The 12,709-nt window shown below is 35.5% G+C and overlaps 1 protein-coding gene across 1 annotated transcript; it reads left to right on the forward strand.

The window, feature by feature from the left end:
* The first annotated feature begins 373 nt into the window (after positions 1 to 373).
* LOC110731037 lies at positions 374 to 12,709 on the forward strand. Its single transcript, XM_021910892.1, has 9 exons — positions 374 to 630; positions 732 to 794; positions 956 to 1,011; positions 2,833 to 2,926; positions 4,533 to 4,593; positions 8,488 to 8,569; positions 11,532 to 11,587; positions 12,216 to 12,279; positions 12,403 to 12,709. The coding sequence occupies exons 1-9, from the start codon at positions 505 to 507 to the stop codon at positions 12,461 to 12,463; spliced, it is 663 nt and encodes a 220-aa protein (XP_021766584.1). The 5' UTR covers positions 374 to 504; the 3' UTR covers positions 12,464 to 12,709.

Genomic DNA, 12,709 nt, shown 5'->3' on the forward strand with positions numbered 1-12,709 from the left:
ACCCCTATAACAATGACCAAATAACCCCCATAACACTAACGAATTAACCCATATGATGGTTGGTCATACGGTATGGTCAGCCACATATATAAGTAAGTTTCATATGTGGCCGACCACATCGTGTGGCCGAAGTTGCTTGGTCAGGGGTTACTCGGTTGGCCAGAGGATACTCGGTCAAGGGTTATTCCGTCGGCCAGGAATTATGCGGTCGATTAGGGGTTATCCGGTTAGAAGTTACCCATTCAGAGGTTATTCTTAATTAGGAATTATTTGATCGGTTAATGGTTACTCGATTAGTGTTTTGGTGTGTCAGCTGACCAAAAAAAACACGCTAAAATGCAAAAGATGCTATTATCGGACCACACACTACTTAACACATTCGACCCCGAACCTCAAAAACTCGAACCAAGCCGAAGGCCCGAAGACAAATGTAAATTCAGGCTCAAACAAAAAAAAGCAGAGAAGATCGCCAAGTTCAAGGAGCGAGCTCTGGAAATCGCAACAATGGCGGAAGATGGAGCAGCAATCTTTGCTGCAATCTCAATGATGTTGCTATCAATGGCTACTCTTTCTGCTGCATATAGACCTGGCGACATCGTCCCTTTGAGTAGGATGGGTCAATACCACTCCGTCAGTTTTCTCTCTCTCCTATTTTATGTCAAAACTACTGCAATTTTTGTCGATGGTTTCTGATTTTTTCTTCGAATTTCTTGATTGATTTTTGATTGTAGTCGAGGACTGTTTGGCATGATATAGTTGGTCGTCATTGCCCCATTTTTGCTGTTAATCGAGAGGTAATTTCATGCCCTTTTCTTTTATTTAGTTATTTTATTTTATTTTATTTATTTATTTTTTTTTTCTGTTTTTTGTTTAATTAATCAACTTTTGCTTTGAATAATTTGGGTGATGATTTTTGTTGCTGAGTTTGTAATTTCACGATTTGAATGTTGCATAGGTTTTGATTCCTATTCCGAAACCAACTGGATACACTGGTGCTGATCCTTATAAAATGTAAGCTTAATTTCACTTTCAATGCTTGTTTAAGTAGCAACTCTATATTTCATGTTTTTCATGTTTCGAATATTGAGTTTTTAGGTTTCCTATTCCATTTATTGAGTAATTTCTTGTGAGCTTGATTTGTGTTGTTTAAGTGCAATTAAGCCCTTTTCTTGCAAGTTACTGTAGAACTGGATTCTATGAGTGAAATCGGGTAGATAAATGGCTAATGAGGTTTTGGGTGAGGCCAAATTAGTGAATTGTATAGTAATTTAGCACCAAGAAATTTAACAATCAGCAAATCAGCTTCAGAGATTTAGTAAACAGCCTGGTTAGTAGGCAGGAGGCAGCAAGATGGCGGAGACTTGATTGTGCAGGATTGCAGGAAGCCTTTTGTGGTTCAGGTGTTCAAAAATTGTTATTTTTATTTTGTTTTTCTAAAGACCAAATGCTTTGCACTATGGTCTAGTCTGATCTGATTTTGACGATGTAGTAATAATTAGTAATAAGTTATTTAAGTAAAGTAAAAAAAATGCCCTTAGGGGGGTTGGGGGGGGGGGTTTGAGGTTCCACATCACATGGATTGAGTGGGTTAATTTTTTAATTTATAAAGTGACAAGAAATTTTGGACATCCCTAACAGGAATACAAGTAGATTTTTAACAGGACGAAAAGAGAAGTTCTTTAGGCTCAATTGGGTGGAATTTGGTGTTAGCTGAAGGTATATCTGTGTAAGCCTATAGCTGGTTGAGGATTCTGAGATATTCTAGAATGTTCTGTATTCTTGTGTTAGGTACTTATAGGTATGTATTATAGCATTTGAAGGCAATTTTGAACCAATCACTTTCTTGGGTCCCAATTTCAATTAAGCGATGTATTGAGGGGCACTTAGGCTGTTAGGCATACTTGGTGCAAGAGGAGATGTGTTAGAACCCACCTCAATTTTGCATTTATATACTTAACTTTATGCCTTGTAGTGTTCTTTGAAGTTTCCTAAGCTTAATATTCCATAACGTTACTGCTGTGAAGTTATCTCGCAAATAATCCTCTTTTTGGGGGATTTATGAATAGTTCACACCACTTGCTTTATTTACCTGAGTGTTGTTAGACCAATATACGATTTGTGCTTAAGCAAAGTCCTCCTCTTGCCATCTCAGCAGTTGTGCCTGCTAAGCTCTTGTTCATTACTTAACACACCAATAGGCAAGAGTTCCTCTTCTCATTTCAAAGCGCCGCATGTGCTCACTACACATTTACAAGCCCTTTCCTGCATCGAAGTTGCATCCTTGTCATCAGAAGACAAGTGAGCACCACATGGTTTGAGTGTTAAAACATTCAAAACATGACACGATGGCTCTTTGCTCTAAACTTGACAAATATTGCAAGCGCGCTTAGAATTTATTTAGGTGGAAAAAGCTCCTGATCTACATTTGGATAATGTGCTGCAATACTTCCTACGCTGATGGTCTATTTGAAACATTTTATGATTGTATAGCTTGTTTACTCAATATATATCATGTGCATGATGAATATCCTTCAACATTTGAGCTGTGCAACTTGCTTTGGCTGGTACACATCCTCACTTCATACACTTAAGATCTAGAGTTCATGATCTACCTTCTCAGTGGACATCATGCCTTTTTAACACTGGATATTTTGGGTGCTCCAACACTTGTCAAGATTGTTGGTTGGCTAGTAATTCATTAGACTGTCTGTCATCTATTGTTCTAGATTGTATTTTCTTGTTGATTGATTGTCCTGTAATTGAGTTCCTGATTTGTAACTGTTATTACTACTTGGGGTGTTACCCACTCTGATTTCTTATTGCTTTCTGTAGAACGTTCCAAGTTGGGAAAGAAAAATTTCAGCTTCCCTGGCTTTACATCATAAATCGGAAGAGTTCTGAGGTTCCAATGATTGACATGCATTTGGTACGTACCGATTATTACTAGTGCCTTGGATGAGGCTTCCATTTTCGGAGTTTGAGAAGGTGGCAGGTGCAGTTTTTGTGGCCATACCTGGTAATCATAGAGATGATGTTTTTTAGAATTGATTGCCAGGGCATAGCTAGGCTCCCATATTTTTTTTTGAGGAAAGCTAGGCTCCCATATAATAAAAGGAAAAAAAATCGTAAAGCTCAGTGAGACAGTTGAATTAATCTTTTTCTGATACTTAGTTGGCTTGTGTGAGTAAATCTATGTCATGTGTTAGATGTAAAGCCAAAAGATCTTTTTGGTACTATTGTTTTTACTTCCCAAAATACCTCTATTAATATCCCTAAAAAATTATGAAGGGAAAAAGGGAAATTGAAAATGATTCTTCTTATAATTATCCAAAAAAAACTAAGCTCTCAATACATTTGCTTTTCTTCCAACAAGATTTTTCATGCTCTTGCCCCTCTATTGACTCTACGGCTCTACGCTGAAATTTTTGACATCAATAGAAAATCATAAGTCCTTACGTGGACGTATAATTTTGAAAAATAACATATGTAATCAATTTCAAGATACAATCTTTCAAGCTTTTACATCAATTATAAGATTTATGTGTAACACCACCAAAAAATGTAAAGCTTATCAACAATTATCTTAAACAATTTTTTTTTTAATCAAGTATATGGTCTTATGGAGCACATTGCCCACTTACAGTGCACATACAATGCGTCAGTGTCTAAGCTTGTGCCAAATTTTGTCTTTAACTACTTCTTGATGTTTCTGTCACTATGTTTTACTTGCATTTGATGTAGTCTGTCTCTCAGAATAGACTTAGAGCTAGCAAAGAGATTGCCTTAAACAGTTTTTGCTCTTTTAATAACAAATGGGTTGACACCCCTTAATTCTAACAAAGCCTATCTATTTCAAGGGATCAAAATGTCAACCCTGAATCAAAGTGGATCGACCTGAAGCAGGTTACTTGAACCTTAGTTGTTCAACTGTTCATTTTACTTTATTTGTTCATTTTTTTTGTCTGAACATATTTTTATTTGCATGGAAATTATGGTGATTTAGCTGAATCTAAAAGGCACATATGTATTTATAGTATCTTGTAAAGCATGGTCCATCTTTAGCATTCCTTTCGTTTCTTAGCTAACTTCCACATTCACCTTTATTATTTCTTTGGGGGCCTCTTTTTTATTTTTAATTATTGGGTAATTGGTTGAAGCAGCTTATGTTTAGGCTAATGCTACTTTAATCTATTCAAATAGATGTTTTGATGCTTCTTTGAGTGTGTGAAGCCACTTGATTAATTGGGTTGTAAACTCAACCTAAACATGTTAATTACCGTGCTGTTTTGGTACGACTGTCATGGACTCATGGTTTTGGCCAACTTTCACATTCACTTTCTTCATCAACACTTCTTAAGTTGTAAGTTGGCTGGTTATTTGTAAAACTAATACTTAAGGAGTTGAGGTGTTGGTGAGAGAAAGGCTTGGTGATTGGCATCATGAGTGGAGTTGCAATTTCAAGTTTCTATCACGGAGCTTGTCCCAATCGGAAAAACCTTTGACCATTGTCTTCCTGATGTTTTCTGATGCAGAGGTATTCAGGAGGTGATCTGCTTGGCATAACTGCAAAAGTTGTTGATATGCCTCACCATTGTACGTTACATTTTCCTTTCATCTATACCCGTATAACTGTTTTGTGCTGATTGTATCACTCTATTTTGTTTTGAATGGTTTACCGGTTTATTTTAGCAGATTTTTCACACATAGTTTCATGGACTCGAGTCCTTATTTTCGTTCTTGGTTTAATTGCTTCCAGTTTGACATTAATAGGTGTTTGCATGCCTTAGATGCTCAATATGTTGAATAGACAGTGGTTCATGTTGAGTTATTGAGCATGAAAAGTGATCCTATTATTAATTGTTATGATATCAGTCAGTTCTTCCTCATATGGCTTCCTTAAGAATCTTCCCTATGAAGGACGCAGTGGCTTTATAAGGGTTGTTAATTTATTGTATTTATTTCTATATTTTGTAGATATTTAAATTTTTTATAAAAGGTGGTCTGATTTACCCGGTAATTATGATGCCACTTTCAACCCTTACAAAATGTATCTTGTATCTATATCTTTAGCTCTTTTAAAATTGGAAACTCAATATTCAATGAATTGCTTACTGGTGTTTCCTTTATGTTCCTGTATGGGTGTATGTAAAGTAAATGACATTGTAGTAAGCCAATTGAATGACAAAGTTGTTCCGCATCAAGAAGCTGGAGTAACTAGTTTATTTGAATCTAACTTCATTATATGGACAATAGTTGTGGGTTTGTGACATTATGCGTGAAATCTATAACTGAAATTTTTAACTAAATTCTTTCCTATTTTATCATTTAATATACAAGTATTTCTTATTTTCTTTTGAGATGATAATATGTAAAAATCATAGCTCAGTGAATAGGTCTTGAATGTTTAAACTGGAGGGGTCACGAGTTTAAATCTTGTATTGACCTTGTTTGTATTTTCTTTAAATTATATGTGGATGACGTAGCATAAGATCTGTTGAATGTGAGAGTGTTATGTGGCGGGATGGACTAGAATGTGAACTCTTTTTAACATGTGGAAATCTTATGGTTCCCTTACAATTTCAGCCAGGGGCATCAGCTGCTGCCTACGTGTCTTCTTAAATTCCTGTTGTTTGATTGCTCATTCTTTGCAATGATTATGATTCAAAATAATAATTCTTATAGCCTTCTCTCAGTCCTACATGACTAACTTCTCTCAATGTTCTCAACATTGCCTTCACTACTTTCATAAGTCTCATTAGGCACATGCAAACTGCCCCAGATTCTTGTGAATTTTCAATAGCTGAGACCTCCGTGTATATTTACTTGCAACACACCACTTTGGCATGGAGTTTGAGAAAGGATATTAGACGTAAACGGGTTAATTAGCTGAAATGGGTTTACCATCGATAAGAAGAAAGTTTTAAGTTGATATGGTTTTAATTTTATACCTAAATGGTTCGTTTACCTTTTCTAATTATTTCCTCAAATAGCGTGCCAAGAAGGTGTGTTACAAGATTAAAAAAGCAGAGGAAGTATTAGAGTATATGAACTTAGTAGTATAAATGTAAAGTACTTTCCTCCCCTTCCTATCACCGACATGGTAAAAGAAATCATTTTCCTCAACATTGCATTCCCTATGGAAATGAATTATTGATTTTTGAAATGTCTTTGACTTAGTATTAGTTCTCCTCCTGCATGTGCAACAATGTGTAGCTCTAACTAGGACTTTGTTGCAAGTCAGAATGCCCTGATCTATGGAATTACTATTTTGATAGAAAACTACGTTAATCCCTATTCTAGAAGCCCCCTCGTCTCCATCTCAAAAGTTTGCGCAAAGTTGTGTTTAGCTAAGCTCAGTGCTGTAATTTTTGGTGTTTCTAGACTTATAGCGTCTCAGCTTGAGTAAAAGAAATTTTGTTTTGGAAATGCTGGAGTGATTGTGAGATGTCTGGTTGGCATTAGGAAGTTGGAGTATGTTTAGGAGAAGTCACAGTAGTGGACTGTGGAAGCGTTATTGATATCAGAATCCAAAAAGGAGGGACTTGAACGTTGATGATAATTCATGAAGATGATGGATTGTTAAATGATGAGTTTGAGAGAGTGGCTTGCTTGAAGAATATTCCGGTGGAGTTACTTCTGATGTGGGTAGTCAATTCTTGGATGATGATAGGTGTAGGAAGATAATTGTTTGACTTGGACGCCAAAGGCTAATGTTGGCCAAATCACCTTTTCATGGAAGAATCTTTTGACATATGTTGAGAGGGTATGACTTGAGCCCTATTTAGGTGTTGCAGGGATTGGAGAGGGAAGCTTTTAAAAAAGAGATCATACATTGATACATGTGTTTGATTGTGAGATAAATAGGTCTTTAGGTCTTTTATACATTACAAATTACACACTACACATGTAGAATTTATTTAAACTTATGAAGATGATATCTGGTTAAATAAGTATGGGGTAGTGAAGTAGATTGTACATTATGCTTCTGTCTGCTTGATTCTAGGTGATGATTGTTCTGTTGTGATTAAAGATTATAAGCCTCTTTTTCAAATGGCTTTAGGATTTTAAGTTTAGGGGAGAAGAGTATGATCGTATTGCTGGTTCATTTTCTGTTTTCATATGGTGGGATGAGATGAAGTGTCATTACAAATTAATAATACGTTTGATACACTTTCTAAATACCTAGACTTTGGATGACTTAGAGATAGGTGCACTGGCACATGTCGCTTGATATTTGAGCTCATTACATCTAGTGTCATTGATCAATGTTGATACCTCATTTAAGAATCTTTTGTAGATTTTTATTCTGTATTAAGACATTTGTCCGAAGCTTTCTAAGTTTTAGGATATCATTTGGTGCGAACTTGAAGGTTTTTTTCCCTTCTCTTTTGGGCATTAAATCAAGGTAGAGTCTTAAAGTTTAGATGAAGGAAGTTTTAAGAGGGAGTTTAAGTGTAATCTTTTGCAGTTGCTTGTCCAGCATTCCTTGTTATGTCAAGTTGTGATGTATATGTGGTAAAATCATTCTGTGAACTAAGAGCCTGGGACTTGTTTGTCGGCAAATTGTAAAACTGTTTTAGGCAGAGAAATGGCTTTGGTGGTTTAAGGCTGTAGCTTGACTTCTAATGGATATATGACCTTAACATGAAATCATTGAGAGTGATGCCTCATAAAAATTATTTTTGTAAGGACAGGGTTTGGCATTAGCAATCAAGCATCTTTATAATATATATCTGAAACTTCGTAAGAGATTGGTTTCAAGTTATCAGCAAGACAAAATCTCTTGTTTGATGGAAGAAAAATTAGGGAATGTCTTGTGAATTTGAAGATGACTATCCATTAGCCATCCACTTAACACCCTGTTAGATAGTTAGAAGTTTAGAATAGAAACCCAATATAAGTGCTTCATAGAAGTAAGAGAGTCTATTCAAGAGAGTTTGTTGTTCTTGTCATACTAAAAGTATTCTGATGAATATTTATTGCCCCTGTGGTAATTTCCAAGTTTGTAATCCTAAAGGACAGAATTCTGTAATCCAATCTGGTACCGTGCTTCAGTGTGCTTGTTTTTATTTATTTATATTTTACTTTTTTTTTTGAAAATTTGCCAATAAAATGCAATGCACTATTGACTGTATTGTTGCCTCCCAAAGCGCGAGGCAAATTTTCCATTCACATTGTCGTCAATTGCATGGATATATGAATTGAATTTGGTATAATAAAGCTTCAGAACACAGTTTTAATTATCTATTATATTAATTTTTGGAACACTCCTTGACAACCACCTTTACGCTATGATATCATCCATTTATCTCGTGACCCTGATCTGTACATCAAGTGATGACTGCCTGGAATAATGGATTGTCATAGTGACGTCCAGCAACTTTTCTTATTAGATTAAAATGTTCTTGCTAGATGATGGAAGAATGAAATTAAGCTCTTCATGGATTTCTCTTGATATTTTACATCTCTAACCTTTTTTCCCCACAGATGTTGAAATTCATCCAGACATACGTAAGCAATTCTGGGACCCTCAGCATTGGCCAAAACATGTGCTTGTCAGATATACTTGGTTAGTATTGGTTTCTAAACTTAGGAAGATAATTTCTCTTTCTAGGTTTCAAATCTTTTCCCTATTTGTTTAAGATTTTGTTTTGTTTTTTAATTGTACATGTTTGTAGGCTTTAAAGTTTAACAAACCTTTCCAAGGTATTATTTGGTTCATATGTCACCTTGTAATAAAATTTTGAGTGTATTTCCACTCATGTGGTCAGTTTTAATTTCTCCATATATCTTCTTTCCTATTAATGTATTTTCCACCTTTTTATTATTAATTTACTACCTCTGTTTCATACTATTTACAACAAATGAGTTTGCATGGACTCCTGGGCAAATTTTTTTTGTAAGTGTTAAATGGAGAGAGAAAGATAAAGATGCATGTGATGAGGGGAGAGAGAGAGAGAGAGAGAGAGAGAGAGAGAGATGTCAAGTTTAAAAGGAAAGAAAACATTTGTTGCATTTAATGTGTAGAAATTTTTATTATGTTGCACATAATATGAAACAGAGGTAGCATTAAGAACTTTGATCTCATATAAAAGAGTAAAGCACAAATTCAGTTCCTCAAACTTTGGTAATAGTAGCATTTTAGTCCCTCATTTTTCAAGTGTGGCATAAAGGTCCTTCTGATCACATGGAATAAGATGACTAAGCAAAGTTTAGGGATGTAAATTCTGACTTGGACAAATAATTAAATAATATATATAAATTTTAGGGACCTCTATGTTTACATGGTAAGGGATAGAAATTAAATAAGAAAGTTGGGGGACTTATAGTCTGAGATGGCAAAAAACACCATTACAAAGGAAACTTCAAGGGCTTAGCCTCACACTTGGACAAATAAAAGTCCAAAATTAATTTTATCAGAAAAATTTATCCACTTTAGGAGAATTGATTATTAAATACCTAACTAGGAAATTTGGCTTGGTGAAAAATGAAATTCTAAACCACCTTTTTTTTTAAAATAAATTATTTACTTATTATCTTAAACTTGAATTGAAATTCGTTTCTTTTGATATAAAGTCTTTGATATTCATCTCTTAATTATTAAGCAAACTAATTAAGAGGACTAGGAAGAAATTGAATCTCAATGAGACAATACTCTTCAAAAACTTAGATGCAAGCCTAGGCCCGATAGGCTAGGTGCCGGCCTCTGAATCGCCATTGTTGTTAATCCCACATAGACACTTAATCGAAATCTCCTCTAGCAAAACATAGTGTTTAAAGACAGCGTTTAGGGAATTATAATACTGTGCGAACGCGGCGTTCTGAGGCCGGTGAGCCTGTGGCAACCCTGGAGTTTCAAGCGAGTCGGGTTCTGGGCATCCAAGAGAGACTAGGACAAGGGCATCGTCGCTTGCATTGATGGATTGACGGTCGCATCGAAGAGCAAGCTTCATAACCAAACCAAATCGCGAGGGAAGGTAAGTTGAGATCTCCAAGTTGAGGTAGAGGCGACAATGACTTTGACCTTCGATGAGGAACCACCGTTTACAGACGAGGGAGCATCGTTCACGGTTGTCTGAGGAGAGAGACCGGAAGATGTAGGCCAAACATTAGTCCTCCACCCATCAACAAATGTTGTTTTTTGCCACGCAAGCCTATAAGTCCCTCAACTTTCTTATTTAAATTTTATTTCTTGCCACGTAAGCCTAAAGGTCCTTCAAAATTTGTATCTTTTTTATTTATTTATTTGTCCAAGTCAACATTTACATCCCTAAACTTTGCTTAGTCATCAGGAAAGTCCTTCAACTTTGATTAGTCATTCAGGTGGTCAGTTTTTTGCCACACTTAAAGATGAGGGACTAAAATGCTACTTATTCCAAAATTGAGGGATTGTGTTTGTGCTTTACTCTCTTATAAAAGGATACTATTGTGTCTTTGTTGCAGAAGACTCAAGTGTTCTGTACTAGACAATCTTCTAAAAAGCAAAAGAGCATATCCAAAATGAAGTTCCCATTGTTATAACTTAAAATCATAGGCTTTCACAAAGTCCACTCTGTTGGGTAATATAGGGTTGGGAAGCACCTCATAATAATTCTTCATTTTCTTGGTTACTCTTGTCTCTTGATGTAGCAGAATGTTGCCCATTTGGAGGAAAGGATATTTGTGATGGTGATAAATCGAGATCTACTTACCAGTAGCATTTTAGACCTTATTAGCTTTGAGCTTGGGGCACTTATTAGTAATGTTGTACTGTGAAATGAGTCTGATATTGCTTTCTTTTGTGGCCTCATTATTGTTATAAAAATAAAAAAGATTGCTGCTCTAGTTGATTAGACACCTCCTGCCATTTTCACTAATTCCTTTCATGGTATACCCCCAAGCTAGCTGCCAGATTGAGAGAAGGAAACAATAGTATCCAATACATGTACTAAGACTGCTTTTTTTCCCTTTAGAAGCTTTGCTCTTCTTGAGAGAGACCAAAGCTCGAAATGTCCTCTAATTATCCCCTACAGACACGCACTCTAGATTTCCTTTTGATCTTCAGAGATATACTTGTTGAGAACCTGACTTCCTGGATAACTGTAATGATCATCAGTGCAAGAAGACACACAATCATCAAATTGAATAACTACTGCAGTTATAAACTACAACAAATTGAATTACAGCTGATTATCCCTCTTTCGAATAAATGATGCCATTATATGTTATGAAACCCACAATAGATGCTTGATAGTTCCAACTGTATAATTCGGATGTATTCATCTGGGTTTTACCTTACATAAATAGCCTACCTACGTTTGTAGGCCCCTTCAAAATCGTGTTTTACTTTTTTCTGAATAAATAACGTATTCCCCTTTTTTTTTTTCCTTATGGTCAATTGATTTTAATTGGGCTTATCATCCTAGCTGTTTCTGTTGCGTTGTGTTGATTTGTTATTCTAGATGATCTATCTTGTTCAGCTTAATTTTGGATTCCCAATGTGTCTTAAGTTTTCCTTTTGATTGATTTATGTGCTTTGTGATGCATTGCAGGGAAGAACACTCTGAGATAGATGTCAGTTCTGGATTTTTTGTTCTCTTTGGTTCAGGTATTTATTTTGGATTCTATCAACTGCTTTTTGTGCATTCTCAAAGTGAATCAAGTAAAAGCTCCAGTGTCCAATCCTTTAACTAGAGCACAACAACAAAATTGACACCAAACACTGTGAAGTTATATACAACTTACTTTGCAGCATGTTAATTAAAAATTTGTGTGGTTTCTGTGGAGTTAATAATCAACTCTTACTTTTAGCAATGAATCAAGAAAACCTACTCGATTTAAGCATATCAAGGGTGGCCAAGTCCCCTTCATGCGAAGTAGAATAGATTTGGTTTCTTTTTCTTTTGTAGGCAGCATGGTCAGGAGACACTCTCTATATGAGTTCTTTTACATTGTTGCAATTATATGCAGTTTATTGGCAAGCTGTTTGACACATCAAACTAGAACCCTCCTCTCTCTAAATAATGCACCATATTTTCCTGGGGTTAGTTTATGATTGAGTTACTAAAATTATCCCTTACTATGACTATTTAATATATATCTTCTTACACCAATATAGTTTTGATTTACAACTCTTTTTTAAGGTATCAATAAGGGCAATACAAAGTGGCCTATTCTATTGGGAGGGTGTATCTAGCCATACAATCATTATACTGACTTTTGGTGCTTTTTAACAGGTCTTATGCTATCAGTTGTTTTGTCCATCTACATTTTGCAATCTTCTAAGGAGAAGATAGCAAGGTACAATATCCTGCTGCCTTTTGATTCACAGTCACTGAGATTATAAATATGCTTCAAAATCTATTCATCATCTCTCAAACGATGTCCTCACGTTCTAGTTTGATATATGTTATGATGTTCCAGGTTTGTGAGAGAAACTGTTGCAGATAACAATATGGCAGGTGGAGTGGAGAAAGTCGAATAATGGAAATCTCAAAGAATTATACTTCATAGCTGTAGTTTTATCTGTTGTTAGCAATTTCTGTGGTTGTAAATCATCGACATGGTTATGCTCAAAAGACAACGTCACACTTTACAGGGTTATGTATAAAAGTATAAGAGCTGAGATAGACTTTGTGTACTTATTTTCAGGTCTCCTTAGTATAATTGGAACAAAATCCGTCGCCCAAAAAATCTGATTCTGACCATTACTCAAATTGTATGCAAGCTA

This window comes from Chenopodium quinoa, unplaced genomic scaffold (genome assembly GCF_001683475.1).
Source record: "Chenopodium quinoa cultivar QQ74 unplaced genomic scaffold, ASM168347v1, whole genome shotgun sequence".
Lineage (NCBI taxonomy): Eukaryota > Viridiplantae > Streptophyta > Magnoliopsida > Caryophyllales > Amaranthaceae > Chenopodium > Chenopodium quinoa.